Source organism: Anomaloglossus baeobatrachus, chromosome 1 (genome assembly GCF_048569485.1).
Source record: "Anomaloglossus baeobatrachus isolate aAnoBae1 chromosome 1, aAnoBae1.hap1, whole genome shotgun sequence".
Classification (NCBI taxonomy): domain Eukaryota; kingdom Metazoa; phylum Chordata; class Amphibia; order Anura; family Aromobatidae; genus Anomaloglossus; species Anomaloglossus baeobatrachus.
This window is the reverse complement of record NC_134353.1, coordinates 446,030,405-446,050,041: the sequence shown is the minus strand read 5'-3', so window position 1 is coordinate 446,050,041 and position 19,637 is coordinate 446,030,405. Positions and strand designations below refer to the sequence as shown.

The window sequence follows — 19,637 nt, the reverse complement described above, 5'->3', positions numbered from 1 at the left end:
GCCCTGGTGGCCACAGACTCCGATGTCCGAGTCTCTTCTGTGCCTCTCTGCTCCTCCTGCTTCCCTGGGCCAAGCTGCTCCAGCTCTAGGCCCCAGATCCACAGGACAGCACACTCTGCATCTGCTTGCTATCATTTCTCTCTACAGACTGAACACTAACTCGTCCCTCAGGTCAGACTTAAGGAATGCTCCCTGGAATTCCAGGTTCAGAGCTCCCCCTGCTGGCCTGAGGGAGAACTGCGTTGGATGTTAAACTTACTGGCCAATAGACCTCCCAATTACTTCCAGGCTCAGCATTAACCCTTTGGAGGGCAATGCTATTGTGGCGACCAGGTCCTGGGGCGCCACACTCCCCTTTAGTTAAATTCAGTACTCCCGGACTGAAGAAACAAAACATAACATGTTAGAACATTTCATCCCATTATGGGAGGCGCATTACTTAAACGTTACAAACTTAAACACTACTATAAGAGTCCAGTGTGGCTCCCTGCCGGGTGTCCATTACACTGCTCCATGGGGGACCCGCCGCGATAAAACCCCCAACGTAGGCTCTGGGCATGCGTCAGAGCATTGCTGACCCCACTCTATGCACGCCGGACGGGTTTTTCTTCAGGGGTGTTGAGCACACTGGTGCTAACTATGTACAATTAGAGTGTTGGCCACCCATAGTCCAGTGGCCCAATTGACCATTTACTTAATCACCTAAAACAAAACATTACATACAAGACATTTTCACATAACTATTTACACTCTGTTAGGTATTTTACTTTCTATGTTCTATACCTTGGAGGGGGCTGTCCCCGAGTGCTACGTTGGGACCGGCGTAGCTCTGGGGTTTGTCCCTGACTACTTGGAGTGTCTGCCCCCTCCGTGTCACTGGTAGGCCTAACCCTGACAGGTATGCGTGTTGGTTGCCTACGGGGTCTCAGATTCGCCAAGGGTACAGCAGGTTCACCACTGGCAGGGGGTTGATTCTCCTGTTCCACTGCTGGCGTGTCATCTGGTGTTGGGTCGGACAGTTCCTTAGGTGGATCTGGAACCTCTTCTGTCTCTGGCTCGACCAACTGCGGGAACGTCAAGACTGGTACCACTATGGCATTATTTATTCGGGTCCAAGTTTTGGGGAATTTGCCAAGGATTGTTTGTATCATCTCTCCCTCTTTTTTTTTTCTTGAATGTCTTCCACTTCTTCTTTTTGGATTTTGCACCGCTCAGGGCACGCTTTCAGGCGGTCTCTGGACACTGTTTGATAAGTCTTGCCTTCATCTTTGCTTATGAGGCATACCTTACTATTGTCAAAGTTGGAGGAAATAATGGTGTAGGGTTCATTTTCCCACTGATCATCTAATTTATGCGCCCTCCGCTTTTTCTTGAGGACCTGTTCTCCAGGTGCTAAGGGAGTTGCTGGGGCTGTTTGATTGTAGTTCTGCTCTTGTCTCGTTATTGCTTGGGACAGGCTCTTTTCTACACATTCCTGGACTCTGCGGTACTGCTGTTGTCGCTCGGTATCCCAATCTTCTATCTCTTGAACCGCTTCAGGTGACACAGTTCCCATCTCAAAGTCTACAGGTAACTTGCCAGGTCTTGCTCGCATCAAGTAAGCAGGGCTGCAGTTGGTCGAGTTTACTGGGATAAGGTTATACAGGTCTACCAGATCTGGTAATTTCTCTGGCCATTGGTTTCTTTCTTCCAGAGGTAGAGTCTTGAGCATATCAATAACCACATGGTTCATCTTCTCGCACAACCCATTGGTTTGGGGGTGGTACGGTGTTGTTCTGATTTTCTTACAGCCGTACATGTTACAGAACTCTTGGAACACTTCTGCCTCGAATGCAGGACCTTGATCAGTCAGTACCCTTTCCGGATAACCGTGAGGTCGACAAAAGTATGCCTGAAATGCTCTAGCTGCTGTTCTGGCTGTCTGGTCCTTCACAGGCACTACTACCAGGAAACGAGAGTAATGGTCCACAATGGTGAGGGCGTACTCATAGCCTGACCGGCTTGGTGTTAACTTCATGTGGTCCAGGGCCACCAACTCCAGGGGCTGCTTCGTGACAATTGGCTGTAGGGGAGACCTCTGGCTGGCATCATCCTTCCGCCTCAGGTTACACGGACCACAGTCTCGGCACCACTTCTCGACTGTCTTTCTCATGTGCACCCAGTAGAACCGATCGCGGAGTAGGGTCTCCAACTTCTTCCACCCGAAGTGTCCTGCTTTATCATGGTAAGCTGCTAGGACCATTGGAGCATCCCTCTGTGGGACCACTATCTGCCAGATGAGTTCATTCGTTCGCCAGTTGACATATCTCTTGCAGAGCTTGCCTTGGTAGGTGAACAGTCGTCCCCTCTCCTTCCACAACTGCTGGGCTTCCTGTAGAGCGTCTGGACCGAGATGGGTCTCAGCTTGTGCTAGCTTTTCTTTGACTAATCGCACGGCCGGGTCACCGTTCTGTGTCTCTTCCCAATTATGGTGGAGTAATGGGTTGACCGAGACCTCGTGCTGGCTCGAGCGCTTCACTCCTACAGCATGCTCACACTGGGAAACACCTTGGTGATGGAAAGGCGGTAACTCTATCTCTTCGAGTTCATCCAGGTCTTCTCCAGACTCGGGTAAGTGAGGCATTCTGGACAGCGCATCAGCATTGTTATTCTTCTTGCCAGCCCGTTACTTGATGGTAAAGTCAAAGTTAGACAGCCGGGCCATCCATCGCTGCTCCAACGCACCTAACTTGGCTGTTGCCAGATGTGTCAACAGATTGTTGTCCGTGAAGATGGTGAACTTGGCCGATGCCAGATAAAGCTTGAAGCGTTCAGTCACTGCCCAAACAATAGCGACGAACTCCAGCTTGAAGGAACTGTAGTTTTCTGGATTCCTTTCTGTGGGCCGAAGCTTCCTACTGGCGTAAGCTATCACCTTCTCCCGGCCTCCCTGCGCCTGGGACAGAACTGCTCCCAGTCCCACGTTGCTGGCGTCTGTGTACAGTACAAACGGCTGGTTGTAGTCAGGGTAGGCCAGAATTTCTTCTCCCGTGAGAGCCCCTTTCAGCTGGACAAAAGATGTTTCTATTTGACTGTTCCATTCAAATGGAGGGCTTTGCTTCTTAGCCTTCTTTGGCTGGCCCACCAGGAGATCTTGAAGAGGCGCTGCTATCTTGGTGAAACCATCAATGAACCTTCGGTAGTAGCCCACCAGCCCAAGGAACTGCCGCACCTCCTTTACCGTGGTGGGTCTTGGCCAGTCCTTGAGTAAGGTGACTTTCTCCGGATCAGGTGCCACACCTTCTGCGCTGACCACATGACCCAGGTACTGTACCTTTGACTTCAAGAGGTGACATTTGGACGGCTTTATCTTCAGGCCATACTCCGACAGGGACTCAAACACTTCTGCTAAGTGCCTCAGGTGGTCTTCGTAGGTCTTGGAGTAGACTATGACGTCATCCAGGTACAATAGCACGGTTTCAAAGTTGTGATGGCCCAAGCAGCACTCCATCAATCTCTGAAATGTCCCTGGGGCATTGCAGAGCCCGAACGGCATACAATTGAACTCGCAGATACCCATTGGTGTCGTGAATGCAGTCTTCTCCTTGTCCGCCTCTGCCACGGGAACCTGCCAATACCCACTGGTGAGATCCAGGGTGGAGAAATAATTAGCTGATTTTAAGGCTGTTAGTGACTCTTCTATTCTGGGTAGTGGATAAGCATCTTTATGTGTAATGCAGTTAATTTGTCTGTAATCTACGCACATTCTCATTGTACCATCTTTTTTCTTTACGAGCACTAGTGGAGCTGCCCAAGGGCTACAACTATCTCTGATAACCCCAGCCTCCTTCATTTCCCGTAACATTTCTTTGGCACGCTGATACTGAGCTGGGGGTACAGGGCGGTATCTCTCTTTAATGGGATGATGATCACCCGTGGGGATTTGATGTTTAACCCCTTTTACCTGCCCAAAATCTAGGGGGTGTTTGCTGAAGACCCGCTCGTACTCCTGTACCACCCGGTAAACCCCATGCTTTTGGTGTGAGGGGGTGGAGTCGGTGCCCACATGTAATTTTTGGCACCAGTCTTCCAGCTGTCCCTTTGAGCCATTGTCTTCCGCCTGGTCAGACGGGATCAAGGGTTCCACTGCTTTGATGGTATTGTTACTGACAGTGTACAGTTTTGCTACAGTGGCGTACCGGGGCAATTTGGCTTCCTCCTCCCCACAATTCAGGACACGGACGGGCACTCTTCCCTTGCGGACGTCTGCTACCCCTCTGGCTATCAGGACTCCAGGCCTGCTGTCTGAATTCACCGGTTCTACCAAGGCCTGGTAATCTTGACCCTTGAGGCCTATTGCTGCCCGACACCATATCAACATTTCACTTCTTGGGGGTATTGCAATGGGGAGGGGGTCACTTACCCTCACACTGCCAATTTCTCCTCCGGCCAGCTCTACCTGCTGCTTCCTCATCAGGGCTCGGATTTCCCTCTGTAGGGCACGCTGCTGCCCGGAGCTGGCAGTTTCAGACGCCTGCTGCAACAAAATTATCACTTCGGCAATACAATTTTCCATCACATTTGTAACAATGGTTAGCAGTGGGTTAGATTCCTTGCGATCAATATCTACAATTATCATCCCCTGACACGGCAATTCTACCCGCCCCACTTTAATGGTTCCTTGTACCCAATTTGAGGCAAGGGCTGACCATTACTGGCCACAATTGTTAAATCATCATCTGGGCCATGGTCAATGTCTGAATCCGCCCAATATCTTTTGTACAGTTTATAAGGGATGGTTGTTACCTCGGACCCCGTATCCAGGAGGGCATTCAAAGGGATCTCATCCAGCACAATAGGAAGGACCGGGCATCCTCCCACATACTTGCTGCGGCTGGGGTTTGAGCCGGGCTTCCTTACACCTGGGGGTTGGCTCCTGGCCCCAGGTTCGGCCCATTTAAAGGACAGTGTCTTGCAATATGGCCCGCCTGGCTGCAGCGGCGGCAGATCGGTTGTCCAGCAGAATCATACCGGTCTGTATCTTTTCCTCTGGTCGTCGGAATCCTCCTCTGTCGCATCCATGGGACATCATCTGGGCTGGAGGCCAACTCGATTCTTGCAGGCGATGGGGTCACTTGTAGAGACTGCACGGTCTTGGCAAGGGCAGTCTTGGTCAGCTCCTGGACCTGCTGTCTGAGCTCTGCAGCGGGATCCTTATCCAGGGACTGCGCCTCAGCCCCTGCAGCGGCTCGTGTTGCAGGCACCACCCCGGGGTACGTGATAGCAAGAGGCCGGAGGGGTACTGGGTCATTCGGTGTAGATTCTCTCAGTACCCGGATGGCCTGGTCCTTAAACTTTGCAAAGTCCAGAACAGGGTTCTGCAGGACCATGATACGCAGCTGGGTCCTGTGGGCATCTGACAGGAGCCCTTCTATGAACTGCTCAGTTAGGAGTTTGTCTTCTTCACGTACACTTTCTGGGTCCACCTGTTTAATTGCTTTCAGGGCCTCCTGCAAGTTTAAGGCATAGTCCCTTATGCTGTCTGTGGCCCGTTGTTTGCACCCAAAGAATCTCATCTTTATTTCTGCTGCGGTGCGGGTATCAAAGGTACTCTTTAACTTGGCCAGTATCTGGGTTGCTGTCCCTTTATCTGTATCAGGCCAGGACTTCACTTCACGCTGGGCTGCGCCGGCTAGCTGCCCCATTAATATGCCCACCTTCTGGCTCTCAGTCAGCGGATACACCCTGAACAAGCTGTGGAGCCTTTCTCTGAAGTCGCTCAGGGTATGTGACTCCCCGGAGTACTGCGGCAGCCATTCTGCTCCTGGGATGTACGGCATTGTGATTGGCATTACCGGCGCTACAGCCGGGGCTGGGGCGATGGCGACTGGGATTACATCGGCCGGTGCTGCTGCGTCTTCAGCTACTACAGCCACCTGCTCTCCCTCTGTGTCGGACATCTTCCTCCCCCTTAGTGGACCTTACCAGGCTCCGCTTTCTTTTTACAATCTCTTCCGGGTAGCGCGGGGTTAACGACCCTCCGCTCTGATGGCGCGCTCCCTTCGCGCTCTTTTTCGGGCACGCCCCCCTTCTTCCTGCACTCAGCGAGGCTAATGGCGGCGGCAGTTTTCAAACAGTAAACACACAGTCTTTTCAAAGGCACACAGTACCCGGTGGGCGCCGGGCACGAAATCCTGTTCGTGACGCCAAAAGTTGACTCACCCACCCCAGGGCTATGGGACACCCGGTGCCGGACCGGACTAGTCCGGGGGTCGTCAGTGGTGGCGGGGCCCGGCTCCGTGGCCCTGGTGGGTGTCAGTGAAATATGGCGGGCGACTTGGTGTGAATAAAGTTTATATTTGTTGTGACGCCACCTGTGGTTTGAGGCTATTAAGCCGCCGCTGCTGTATGAGGCCTCCGGGGCTGGTGATATGGCAGCTTGGGTGGTCCTGCTCCCCACAGGTGGAGCGGTACCCCGGGGCACAATTGGTGCTCGTGGGAGTTTATGGTGTTGTGTGCATAATACGGTGCAGGGCCGACAGGCAATGAAAGAAACAGGCACAAACAACAGTCTCTTTACCTTCTCCTCTTTTACTTCCCAAAAGGTTAGTCCAGGGAGACCGTTACAGGTGGTAGAGGGCTCCAGCCGGCCTGGAAGTAACTGAGATGTCGTTTTGGCCAGATGAGTATGAGGCCTACTCCTGTTCTTTTCTTTACTGTGATAGGACCCTGCTCTCTGGATTTAGCAATGGCCCTCTTGCTGCTGGGACAGGTGGTACATCCCTTTCCCTCTGTGGTAGGCTGCGCAGGCCCTCTCTGGTGCTTCTCTGCTGGAGTCCGCACCGGGCCCTGGTGATGCAGCTGTACCTTCGGGCTGTTTATGGGCCAGGTGCTTGCAGCTTTCCTGCCCTTCGGATTCGGCTACCAGGGAGTATTTTAGGCCCTGGTGGCCACAGACTCCGATGTCCGAGTCTCTTCTGTGCCTCTCTGCTCCTCCTGCTTCCCTGGGCCAAGCTGCTCCAGCTCTAGGCCCCAGATCCACAGGACAGCACACTCTGTGTCTGCTTGCTATCACTTCTCTCTACAGACTGAACACTAACTCCTCCCTCAGGTCAGACTTAAGGAATGCTCCCTGGAATTCCAGGTTCAGAGCTCCCCCTGCTGACCTGAGGGAGAACTGCGTTGGATGTTAAACTTACTGGCCAATAGACCTCCCAATTACCTCCAGGCTCAGCATTAACCCTTTGGAGGGCAATGCTGTTGTGGCGACCAGGTCCTGGGGCGCCACACAAATATATATATATTTTATACCATGGTATACCTGCAGACTGGGTCTGTGATTCCAACCAATCACAGACACTTTCTGAGGGCGAGGTCAGAAATGCCAGTGAGCGGAGAAAGCAGTGAATATGGATAAAGCATAATCAGCGACCCCTTAAGTACAGCCATGGGAGCGGTTACAGCAGCGGAAGAAGTTACATCTGCGGGAGCAGTTACAGTGGCTCCGAAGATTCGGTAAGTATGTCCTGCTTTATTTTCTTTCTTTTACAGCCCCGTACACCATTTTACAACACATAGGTTTGGCCTCCCATTGAATTTTATGTGCTTGGTATGTTTACCAAATTGTTCAGTGGACGGGAGGCTCGGTAGCGATCAGCGAACCGAACTTTCAAAGATTTGCTCATCTCGATTAACCACTTAAATGGGGCCCTTCTGCAGTAGGTAACCTAAGAGACACTGTATAGGCAAAAAAGTCAGGGGGATCCATAGCTACACAAGCAAAAATATCAGCGTTTCACTGCCACTTTGTAAGATTTTAATACATTTTAAAGGGAACCTGTCACTAGGTTTTTCCAACATAAACTAAAGTTATCAGCTTTTATAACCCCCGGACTGGTCCAATGGGTGTCGCTGGTCTTGCGCTTCCTTTATCCCCTCAATTGCCGTCCTCCTGATCCACTTCATGTGAATGACGCTCACTGCGTCACCATACAGGGGTCCCAATCTTACAGGTGCAAGAATGGTGGGCTATGATTACTGCTTTCCTACCGCTGGAGATACCAATTGTGTTATTCTGATATAATGTGAATAATGTCTTGTGTCTTTTGTAAATAATGTGACATGTAAATTATATTATGCTGCAGAGTGTGATAAGTGTTAGTAAAGATATGTATAGAAAGTATGGCATTGCAAAGCACTTGTGGAGGAACTTGTCAAACTGTAGGGACAGCAATAATTAAGCATTGGAACTAGCCCACCATGGGAGGGGTTAAGAGAAATGGAAAGTGATGGTTTATTCAGGAGGAGTTAGTGAAGACCTGGTGAGCAAAAGTGACGGACGTATAGTTGGTCGGTAGTATAGGTTGCATACAGAGGGTGGCTTGTGGCAGCAAAGGAAGAGGAGATGGAAGGCGAGACAGCGTGAACCTCGCCTTTTGACAGAGACAAGGATTGTGAACAGCATTGAAACAAGATCCTTGAACTGAGTGGCTCCCCAACAATAGGAACAAGAGGATAGAACTCTAATTGCCACACCTCTTAACCGTCAAGATACCAGGTTAACCCAAACTGGTGTGTGTAGTTCACTACCCAAGCGGTTTTCCTCTAATCATCTAGGAGTGCCAAGCCTTGCTCTGGTCATGATGGGACTCTTAAGGAGACTGGACATGGGACTACTGTAAGAGAAGAGGAGGTGACCATCACAGTGTGTGCTGTATTTCTTAACTGGGTTGCTCTGGGACTCACAGGACCAATAAGATCTGAAGCAACCCAGTGGAAACTGTGTCTGATAATGTTCTACAAAACTGTAATGTGCTGAAAGATATGTGCTTGCTATCTGGAGTGTGAAGTTGTTGCACAAAATAAACCATTGAGTAAAGTATTGTTTGAAAATAATTGTTGGTCTCCTTGTGAGTACGAGTCAACATCCGGTCCTGACCAGACAATATTAGTGGTAATATGTGGCCTAAACGGGTTCACAGCCACCCAATACAAGTCCCCACACCCAGCCAGGTCCAGTCATTTCATGCAGGGCATTCTGAGTCAATCTTTCACCCACGACTAGCACCCCACACGACTATATACAGACGTACTTCACTTTGCTCTGCTGAGGGCATGGCAAAATACTGTAAGGAGCATGCACCAGGGAAAGGCCAAAAAGCGCTGATGACCTTGAGTTAAGGCCAGAGCATGCACATTACAATACTTTTCTCTGCCCTCAGCGGGCAGAGAGAAGTACGCCTGCGCAGGAGTGAGATTGGGGATGCTGAGTGGATGATGTAAGATACAGGGCAAGAAGAAGGCGATTGTAGGGCTGTAGGAAGCCCCAAGCAAGACCAGTGATGCCCATCAGACCGGACTGCATTGTGAGACGAGATTATTTATGGTCTTTTTTGCAGAGAGGCTGTGGACTTACAGGTTGCGAGAACTGTGAAATAATCAGTAAAAGTGGTGACTTTAATTTATATGGGAAACACAGGGTGGCATGGTTGCTCAGTGGTTATCCCTGTAGTCTTGCATCGCTGAAGTCCTGGGTTCAAATCCCACCAAGGACAAATCTGCAAGGAGTGTGTATGTTCTCCCTGTGTTTGTGTGGGTTTCCTCTATGTACTCCGGTTTCCTCCCACACTCCAAAGACAAATAGATAGGGGTTTTAGATTGTCAAGTCCAATGGGGACAGTGTTGCTCATGTATGTAAAGTGCTGCCGAATATGTTAGCACTGTATGAATATAAAGATTATTATTAACACCTTATGACAGGTTCCCTTTAAAGGCTGCTTTACACGCTACGAGTTATCGTGCGTTCGCATGAGCGATCGCACCCGCCCCCATCATTTGTGCGGTACGGGCAATTTGTTGCCCGTGTCCCACAAAGTCATAAACCCCCGTCACATGTACTTGCCTCCCGAACGACCTCGCTGTGGGCGGCGAACATCCACTTCCTGAAAGGGGAGGGACGTTTGGCGTCACAGCGACGTCACACAGCGGCCGGTTAATAGAGGCAGAGGGGCGGAGATGAGCGGGACGTAAACATCCCGGCTACCTCCTTCCTTCCGCATTGCCGGCGGGACGCAGGTAAGCTGCAGTTGGTCGTTCCCGGGTTGTCACACGGAGCGGTGTGTGCTGCCTCGGGAACGATGAACAACCGGCGCGCAGAAGGACGTTTGATTTTTTTGAAAATGAGCGATGTGTCAACGAGCAACGATAAGGTGAGTATTTTTGCTCATTCACAGTTGCTCGTAGCTGTCACACGCTACGATATGTCAAACGATGCCGGATGTGCGTCACTAACGATGTGACCACTACGACATATCGTTTGATATATAGTAGCGTGTAACATGCCCTTAAGGATATGTTTATGTGTGGTACATCTATAGCAAGAAAATCTACTGTGCATGAAAGAAAAACGAAATTTCATGCATTCACTGTGGAGAATATTTGATTAGAAATCCTCATCCCTGAGTTAGGAGATGACAGTAGGTGCACATAACATTCTATGGTGAGGGGAGGAGGGAGATAGACGCTTGCGGCAGACAGACACTTTCTTCTAAAAGTTTTCTTGAAATTACATTTACACACTAATTTTTTATTTTTTTTAAAATACCATTGATTCTGCTTGCAGCAGAATGTCTGTGTCTGCCTCTAGCTACTCCATCCTCCTCTCCTACTATAGAATCTTATCAGCACCAACTGTCATCTCCTAGCTCAGTAAAAAGAAATCTGTCCTCACCAGAGGCGTCACTACCGCGGTCGCAGGGGTCCCCATTGCGACCGGGCCCGGCAGGTTAGGGGCCCACAGCCGCCCGACAGATCAGCAGCCAGCTCCTTTCAGTGAGTGAGAAGCTGCGCTGATCTGTCGCAGACCACGCGGCTGCTATATGACCCAGTGCTGCCGCCACGGACATCGGGCCCCCCTGCCTGGTGTCAGCGGCGGCAGCACAGGGGCCCCCCCTCCCCCGTCATCACGCAGAGCAATGATGAAGCATAGAGTGGCCGGCGCCGCTCTATGCATCATCATTTTCCCCCTGTGCCTGCGTGGTGACGTCACTCCTGTGCGACTGCTGTGCTGAGAGCACAGAGAACAGGACAGGAGGACACTGACTGGAGCAGCGGGGGAACAAGGAGAGGTGAGGGCGGAGCAGTGGGGGAAGAGGAGAGCAGTGAGGACAGAGCAGCGAGGGAACGAGGAGAGAGGTGAGTACTTGTTTTTTTATATATAAATTAGTGAGTACACGGTGGCCAGAGGCTTGGGGGGGACATGGGGAGGCTGGCTGCATTATTATACATGGAAGCCTGAGGAGGCTGGCTGCATTATTATACATGGAGGCTTGGGGAGGCTGGCTTCATTATTATACATGGAGGCCTGGGGAGGCTGGCTGCATTTATATATATGGAGGTCTGGGGAGGCTGGCTGCATTATTATACATGGAGGCCTGGAGAGGCTGGCTGCATTATTATACATGGAGGTCTGGGGAGGATGGCTGCATTAATATACATGGAGGCCTGAAGAGGCTGGCTGCATTTTACACATGAAGGACACCTTATACATGGACCAGGGGTGCATTATACATGGAGGCGTATGGGGCTGCATAATACAAAATGAAGGACATCTTATACATGGAATATAGGAGTGCATTATACATGGAGGAGTATGGAGCTGCATAATAGAATATGAAGTTTTATGGGGTTGCGTTATAATACATATATGACTATGGGGGCCACATTATAATATACGGAGGACTATGGAGCCTACCTTATACATGGACTATGGGGGTGCATTATAAAACATGGAGGCCTATGTGGTGTAGTATAATATATGGAGTACTATGGGGTGAATTATAATAAATGGAGAATTATGGGGTGAATTATACATGGAGAACTATGAGAAATTCATTATAATAATTGGAGGGCTATGAGGGCTACTTTATACATGGAGGACTATGGGAGTACATTATAATATATGGAGGACTATGTGGTGCAGTATAATATATGGAGGACTATGGGGTGAATTATAATACATGGAGAACTATGAGAAATGCATTATAATACATGGAGGACTATAGAGGGGCATTCTAATATATGAAGGGTTATTTGGGACCCTTTATACTATATGGAAAGCTATGTGGGGGCCATTATAGTATTTGGAGAACTATATACAAGGGGGGACAAAGATACAAGCAGGGGATGGAAACATTTTGTGCTGAGGGAAAAAAGCTCTTTGTTATGATCCGGTAACCGTGGAAGATTACAAAAAACTCCCATAGTTGAAAATACACCAAGAAACAGGAGTAGTTGGAACCTGGGATGACCGCAATCCTCTGACTATCAGACCACACTAGAAGTAGCCGTGGAGCGTTCCTAAAATCTTAGATGCCACGTCATAGCCTAAGAAACTAGCTGCGCCTCACAGAATGAAATGAGGAAATCTACCTTGCCTCAGAGCAGTTCCTAAAAGAGTAGGTAGCCCCCACATATAAAGATTATGGTGATATAGAAAAACACAATACTCAGATAGGAAAAATAGAATTAGCAAAGGTGAGGCCCAACTAAGTTGATACAAAGCACAGGAAAGGAACTGATTGTGGTCAGTGCAAAATCTCTATAGAAAAATACCAAACTCCTGATAGTAAAAAAGGCCCTAGAGGTCATACGACCTCACCCCCACTATATCAGGTACTCCTGTAAATAATGGGAGAGACAAAATACCAAAAAAGAACTCAGAAGTACAGAAGCGGAAATAATCAAATCAGACAGGGATAAAAATACCTTTTCCTGCAGGAAAGTCAGCACAGGGGAAAGAAAATTGAAACAAAGCTTCACCTGCAAGAAAACAGATACACAGCAAAACAAGGAAAAACAACATCCTAAGGTGTAAACCAGAAAGCAAGACAAAACTGAAACTTATCTGCAGAAGTATTGCTCAGGGATACAGGGAAGGACAAATCTTCAGTCCAGGAACAGAGACAGGGAATATACAATTATAACTGCCGGGCTGAAAGTGTTCTCCTATATAGACCAGACTTGTCTGCAACAGGACTTCCCCAATTCCCAATTAACATCGACACCTGTCTGAGTCAGTGGCTCAGATTTAGCTCCACTACCATTCCTGGCCACCAGAGGGAGCTTCAAAACCGCACCCACACAGACGACGTTCACAACACTTTTTACCTCAGCACCCAGCTTTCCCATGCTCTGCTATACATCTTCTCTCAGCACCCAGCTTTCCCATGCTCTGATATGGGACAGCTGGGAGCTGAGGGAAAGATGTATAGCAGAGCATGGAGATGCTGGGTGCCGAGGACAAGATGGATATCAGAACATAGGAAAGCTGGGTGCTGATAGAGGGATTTCAAATCATGGGAAACATGGGTGCTGAGGGTTAGAGAAACAAGTAAGTCAGCATCATTATCTCGTAGCCCGAGTGTCAGTGTCATTATCCCATACCCCAAATGTTGATGTACGTGGAGAGGGGTGGGGCCCAGGTCTGAACTTTGCACCGGGGCCCATCAAACTCTAGTTACGCCACTGGTCCTCACTATACAGATTTTACAGATTTTACCTATGATTTGAGAGTGAACTATCAATCATCAGAGATGGAGATATCTCTAATAAGATATATATTTTCATGTGTATTATTGAAACATAACATAAGATAAATTAAAGCCATGGTTGGGTTTTACCTGCACTTATTTTGCAATAAAGGCATTTTTCATGTGCATATCCCCTTAACCCCTTCACAACCTTTGATGTACTGGTACATTAAAGGTCGTGCCCCTGCCTTTGATGCGGCTCGCACACCGAGCCCACATCTTTCCCTGCAGATGACAGCTGATGTAATGAGCCGACATGTGTCTTTAAGAGCTATGGGTGAACCGGAGATTCGCCCACATCTGTTAACAAGTTAAATTAGGCAAGAGAAGCTGCGGAGAGAAAAGGCGTAATAGGGTCTTACCCGGTATGACACAAGAGGGTGAATGCAAGCAGAAGCACTCACCTGGTCGGGTTGTGCCAGTCACAACCCCTTAGCAAGCATATATGTAGCGTGGAAAGCAGCGGTCCCGCAACGAGGAGAAATACCAGACAGCAGGAGAAAAGCAGGTTTAAATACCGCGCCAAACCACAGGAGTCCTCATCATCAACTAACATCATCTGGACTCCTGTGGTTTGGCACAGTATTTAAACCTGCTTTTCTCCTGCTGTCTAACAAGTTAAATTACGCTGTCTCTCTCTTACAGTGGGATTTATCACATGCAAGTAGGGAGCGTGTCATTCCCCGCTCCCTCTGGTGCACCCGTGATGTGATCTCTGTGTGCTGATGGGGTAAACGTTTGCTGTGAGCCGGCATTCATAGGAGATCAGTACTTCTTCTGTACAGAGCAGAGCTGATGCACTGCTCTATATAGCACATGCGGTCGGATGATCACCCCTTAAAGTGCCCTAAGTTGACTAGTAAATAAAATAAAAAATGTTTTTCAAAATATGAAAAAAATAAAAACCCAAACAATCAAATAATCAAAAAAATTAAAACACACATAATTGGTATTGCTGCGTTCATAAAAGTCTGATTTTTCAAAATATAAAATAAATGAATCAAATTGATTAACGGTATAATGAGAAAAATAATTAAAATGTCAGAATTATGTTTTTTTGGCCCTTCAACACTGCAATAAAATGCAATAACAGAAGATCAAAACATTGCATAAAAATGGTATCAGTAAAAACATCAACTTAGGTTGCCAAAAAAATAAGCCCCATATCCCGAAAAATAAAAATGTTACAGGTCACGTAAAATGGTGTATGTTATTACTTGCAAACTTTCACAATTTTTTCCACCACTTAAATAAAAGAAAAGTATATGCTTGGTATCTGCATACTCATACTGACCTGGAGAATCATATTGCCAGCTCAGTTTTGTCATATACAGTAGGGATCATGATAAGTAAAAAAACACAAAACACGTGCAATTTCAACGCATTTGTAATTGTTTTTCCCGCTTTACAGAGCATCACATGATGAAATGAACGTCATTCTAAAGTACAACTCATCAAAATCAAAAAGCAAGCCCTGACACGGCTATAATAATAGAAAAATATAATCGTTATGGCTCTTGGAAGAAGGGGAGGAACAACCCAAAGTGGAAAAATTACAAGATTGGGAAGGGGTTAAAGTAAAATAAATTAAGTTTAACCATTAATGTAGATTTAGTCCACTACTTCCAAATTAGCAGCTTCTAAATGCATACAAGCCGTGTGAGCTCACTCTCTAGTTATACAAATTTAGTAGAATTATTATTTTACCTTTAGGCACTAACAAGAAACCTCATGTAACACAAAGTCAATAAACAGCAGTATACTGTAACTAAAGAACAGGATTTACAGGGTTACTCAACATTTGATCTACATGCTAATAGTGCCATGCTGTAGACTGTTAAGGTTTTCTTCACATGAATCCTTTTAGAACATCAATAAATATTACCTGCAAAGGGAAACATGAACAAGGTTGTCAGCAAAGTGAGATACTTCATGGTTGATGGCTCCAGTGTGAGGCTTCAGGAAAACGGTGCAAAGTAAACTTGGATGGTGAGAGGGGACGTTTTAATAAGTGTGCGGAGATGTCCGTTAGGGAATTTCACCAGACTCTGTGTTGTAAGGACGGTGGTTTCTTTTCAAGCTTGGAAATTTGAGGAAGGGATTAGCAGAGAGAGGAAGTATTATTTAACTGTAGCTTGAAAAAATTATGCAGAAATATTTAATGTTTCCTAAATGTTTTTAAACTGTATTCCAATTAAATAAACATTTACCATTTTTGTGTGTTTAGTATCATCAGAAAATGATATACAAGTGCATCTCAATGAATTAGAATATCATCAAAAAGTTAATTTATTTCAGTAATTCAATACAGAAAGGGAAACACATATATTATATAGTTATTAGACACAGAGTGATCTATTTCAAGTGTTTATTTCTGTTAATGTTGAAGATTATTGCTTACAGTGAATAAAAACCCAAAATTCATTATCTCAGAAAATTAAAATATTATTAAAGGCCAACTGAAAAAATCATTTTTAACTTGGAAATGTTGGCTACTGAAACGTATGTACAGTAAATGCACTCAATACTTGGTCGGGGCTCCATTTGAATGACTTACTGCAGCAATGCGGCTTGGCATGGAGGCGATCAGCCTGTGGCACTGCTGAGGCGTAATGGAAGCCCAGGTTGCTTTGATAGCAGCCTTCAGCTCATCTGCATTGTTGGGTCTGGTGTCTCTCATCTTCCTTTTGACAGTACCCCATAGATTCTCTATGGGGTTTAGTTTAGGTGAGTTTGCTGACCAATAAAACACAGTGATCCTGTGGCTATTAAACCAGGTATTCGTACTTTTGGCAGTGTGGACAGGTGCCAAGTCTTGCTGGAAAATTAAATTTCCATCTCCAAAAAGCTTGTTGGCAGAAGGAAGCATGAAGTGCTCTAAAATTTCCTGGTAGACGGCTGCGCTGACTTTGGTCTTGGTAAAACACAGTGGCCTACACCAGCAGATGACATGGCTCCCCAAACCATCACTGATTGTGGAAACTTAACAGTAGTCCTCAAGCAGCTTGGATTGTGGCCTCTCAACTCTTCCTCCAGACTCTGGGACCTTGATTTCCAAATGAAATGCAAAATTTACATTCATCTGAAAACAACACCTTGGATCACTGAGCAACAGTCCAGTTCTTTTTCTCCTTAGCCCAGGTAAGACACTTCTAGCGTTGTCTATTGGTCATTAATGGCTTGACACAAGGAATGCGACAGTTGTAGCCCATGTCCTGGATACAACTATGTGGGGTGGCTCTTGAAGCACTGACTCCAGCAGCAGTCCACTCCTTGTGAATCTCCCCAAAATATTTTGAATGACCTTTTCTTAACAATCATATCAAGGCTGTAGTTATCCCAGTTGCTTGTGCATCTTTTTCTACCACATTTATTCCTTCCACTCAACCTTCCATTAATATGATTAAATACTGCACTCTGTGATCAGCCAGCTTCTTTTAACAATGACCTTTTGTGGCTTAAGGCCACGTCACACTAAGCAACATCGCTAGCAACATCGCTGCTAACAAACAACTTTTGTGACGTAACAGCGATGTTGCTAGCGATGTTGCTGTGTGTGACATCCAGCAACAACCTGGCCCCTGCTGTGAGGTCGTTGGTTGTTGCTGAATGTCCTGGGCCATTTTTTAGTTGTTGCTGTCCTGCTGTGAAGCACACATCGCTGTGTGTGACAGAGAGACAGCAACAACTAAATGTGCAGGCAGCAGGAGCCGGCTTCTGCGGAGGCTGGTAACCACGGTAAACATCGGGTAACCAAGAAGCCCTTACCTTGGTTACCCGATATTTACCTTCGTTACCAGATTCCCCGCTCTCACGCTGCCAATGCCTGCTCCCTGCTCTCTGCACATGTGGCCACAGTACACATCGGGTTAATTACCCGATGTGTAGTCTGGCTATGTGTGCAGGGAGCAGGGAGCCGGCACTGGCAGCGTGAAAGCGGGGACGCTGGTAACGAAGGCAAATATCGGGTAACCAAGGTAAGGGCTTCTTGGTTACCTGATGTTTACCGTGGTTACCAGCGTCCGCAGAAGCCGGCTCCTGCTGCATGCACACGTAGCAGAGTACACATCGGGTAATTAACCCAATGTGTACTGTGGCTAGGTGTGCAGGGAGCCAGCGCTAAGCCGTGTGCACTGGCAACCAAGGTAAATATCGGGTTTGTTACCCGATATTTACCTTAGTTACCAAGCGCAGCATCGCTTCCATGCGGCGCTGCTGGCTGGGGGCTGGTCACTGGTTGCTGGTGAGCTCACCAGCAACTTGTGTAGCGACGCTCCAGCGATCCCTGCCAGGTCAGGTTGCTGGTGGGATCGCTGGCATGTCGCTAGTGTGACATCTCACCAGCGACCTCCTAGCAACTTACCAGCGATCCCTATCAGGTTGGATCATTGTTGGGATCGCTGGTAAGTTGTTTAGTGTGACTGGGCCTTTACGCTCCATGTGGAGTGTGTCAATTACTGCCTTCTGGACATCTGTCAAGTCAGCAGTCTTTCCCATGATTGTGTAGCCTACTGAACCAGACTAAGAGACCATTTTAAATGTTTAGGAAGCCTTTGCAAGTGTTTTGTGGTAATTTTTCTAATTTTCTGAGCTACAGACATTCGGGTTTTCATTGGCTGTAAGCCATAATCATCAACATTGACAGAACATAACACGTGAAATAGATCCCTCTGTCTGTAATGACTATATAATATATTAATTTCCCTTTTTGTATTGAATTACTGAAATAAATTAACTTTTTGATGATATTCTATTTATTGAGATGCACCTGTATTAATAAACAGTTTAGAAGGAAGCCAAAATTTGGAAATCTGTTATGTGTTAATTGATTGGAAAATAACTTGGCATTAGCAGTGTCAGTAATTCACACAATTGGACATATAGTGCCTTGCGAAAGTATTCGTCCCATTTGAATTTTTCAACCTTTTCCCACATTTCAGGCTTCAAACATAAAGACAAAAATTTTAAATTTTATGGTGAAGAATCAACAACAAGTGGGACACAATTGTGAAGTTGAACAAAATTTATTGCTTATTTTAAACTTTTTTAAAAAATAAATAACTGAAAAGTGGGGGTGCAATATTATTTAGTCCCTTTAAGTTAATACTTTGTAGCGCCACCTTATGCTGCGATCTCAGCTGCAAGTAGCTTGGTGTATGTCTCTATCAGTTTTGCACATCGATAGACTGAATTTCTTGCCCATTCTTCCTTTGCAAACATCTCGAGCTGAGTGAGGTTGGATGGAGAGCGTTTGTGAACAGCAGATTTCAGCTCTTTCCACAGATTCTCGATTGGATTCAGGTCTGGAATTTAACTTGGCTATTCTAACACCTGGATATGTTTATTTGTGAACCATTACATTGTAGATTTTGCTTTGTTTTCCATCATTGTCTTGTTAAAAGACAAATCTTCGTCCCAGTATCAGGTCTTTTGCAGACTCCAACAGGTTTTCTTCAAGAATGGTCCTGTATTTGGCTCCATCCATCTTCCCATAAATAAAAAAAATAAAATAAATCTTTATTTTTATATAGCACTAACATATTCTGCAGCGCTTTACATACATCAGGAACACTGACCCCATTGGGGCTCACAATCTAAATTCCCTATCTGTATGTCTTTGGAGTGTGGGAGGAAACTGGAGTACCCAGATGAATCCCACGCAAACACAGGAAGAACATACAAACTTGTTGCAGATGTTGCCCATGGTGGGATTTGAACCCAGGACCCCAGTGCTGCAAGGCTGCAGTGCTAACCACTGAGCCACTGAGCCGCCGTGCTGAACTATCAATTTTAACCATCTTCCCTGTCCCTTCTGAAGAAAATCAGGCCCAAACCATGATGCTGCCACCACCATGTTTGACAGTGGGGATGGTGTGTTCAGGGTGATGAGCTGTTGCTTTTACGCCAATCATATCACTTGGCATTGGGCCCAAAAAGTTCGATTTTGGTTTCATCTGACCAGAGCACCTTCTTACACATGTTTAGTGTGTCTCCCAGGTGGCTTGTGGCAAACTTTAAATTACACTTTTTATGGATATCTTTGAGAAATAGTTTTCTTCTTGCCACTCT

At 46.9% G+C, this 19,637-nt stretch overlaps 1 protein-coding gene across 1 annotated transcript in view; it reads right to left on the bottom strand.

Moving 5' to 3' along the window:
* Window positions 1-15,523, bottom strand: part of PRSS57 (serine protease 57) — a 237,403-nt gene extending 221,880 nt beyond the window's left edge. Inside the window, exon 1 of the mRNA XM_075337881.1 lies at window positions 15,454-15,523. Coding sequence (XP_075193996.1) covers window positions 15,454-15,502 — 49 coding nt within the window. The 5' untranslated portion in view covers window positions 15,503-15,523. The remainder of the gene's footprint in view (window positions 1-15,453) is intronic.
* Window positions 15,524-19,637: the final 4,114 nt, after the last annotated feature.